Source organism: Procambarus clarkii, chromosome 60 (assembly GCF_040958095.1).
Source record: "Procambarus clarkii isolate CNS0578487 chromosome 60, FALCON_Pclarkii_2.0, whole genome shotgun sequence".
Taxonomy (NCBI): Eukaryota; Metazoa; Arthropoda; class Malacostraca; order Decapoda; family Cambaridae; genus Procambarus; species Procambarus clarkii.
Window position 1 is genome coordinate 7,965,032 of NC_091209.1, and position 1,225 is coordinate 7,966,256.

The following is a 1,225-nucleotide window of genomic DNA, read 5'->3' on the forward strand; positions in this document are numbered from 1 at the left end:
TCTTGACACGGAAGTACAGCACGGCGTCACTCCGTGGTGACTGCCCTGGTCGGTCTTCCCCCGTGTCCCACACCGGCACGCCCCCACACACTCCGTGCACACTACACACTACAACCCTCCCACGTAACCTGCATCACACTCCCACTCTCCCACACAAAGTTATACAGCCACTAGCAGCAGTAGCAGCAGCAGCACCCACACCACCACACACAGCCACACCACCACACACAGCCACACTAACACACACAGCCACACCACCTCACACAGTCACACTACCCCACACAGCCACACATCCTCACCCCAGTACACATCAACATACCGTTTCACTCCCTCACACGACTACACCGCCTTACACAGGTCCAGCCCCTTACACAGGTACTCTCTCCCCTTTGGTAACAGCTCAGGTTCGACCAGCAGTGCGTTCTGTGGCCTCCCAGCCGCAACCGGTTCATCCAAACCCCCATTTCTCCCAGTCCCCAGCGCAAGAACCACTGGAACCTAACCATTCCCACACAACCCCTCACCTAGAACCACCTATAATACAATGTAGTTCACCTCAAAGTGCTTCAATAAAACTTTATCCAACTTTTCGGTAGTCTGGTTGTTTATTAATCCTAACTTTGAGAAAATACGTTTTTTGCAACGAAGCAGAAGGAATGATGATTGGCTGGTGTTTACAGCTCTCTTCTACGGTTATTTGCAATTAGTTCTCAAGTTGCAAAACATCTGATGTGTGTAAATATGTACTAAATCAGGAGAATTTGTACTCTCATGATATTTATTAATGTAACAGGAAGGAAGTTAGAAACTACACAGCCATACATAATGATTTGTAATGCACAGTATGAGAGAGAGAGAGAGAGAGAGAGAGAGAGAGAGAGAGAGAGAGAGAGAGAGAGAGAGAGAGAGAGAGAGAGAGAGAGAGAGAGAGAGACTGAGAGAGAGAGAGAGAGAGAGACTGAGAGAGAGAGAGAGAGAGAGAGAGACTGAGAGAGAGAGAGAGAGAGACTGAGAGAGAGAGAGAGAGAGACTGAGAGAGAGACTGAGACTAGTTTAAGAAAATAAACTTCACTGTTAGCAGGCACCATGTGGTCTATTTAATAGACTACACAATTAGTTAATAGATTACACAAACCACTACCTTACAATACATGCTCAAGATGTGTTCGTCTGAGTTACAATCCATCATCCTCGTGTTATGCTGGTCCAAGATGCGACCAGTCCC

At 47.4% G+C, this 1,225-nt stretch overlaps 1 protein-coding gene across 1 annotated transcript in view; it reads left to right on the forward strand.

Moving 5' to 3' along the window:
- The window catches only part of LOC123760811 (uncharacterized), a 79,179-nt gene extending 78,583 nt beyond the window's left edge, over positions 1–596 (forward strand). Inside the window, exon 10 of the mRNA XM_069307265.1 lies at positions 1–596. This exon is cut by the window's left edge and continues 630 nt beyond it. Within this exon, the coding sequence (XP_069163366.1) occupies positions 1–596 (596 nt within the window).
- Positions 597–1,225: the final 629 nt, after the last annotated feature.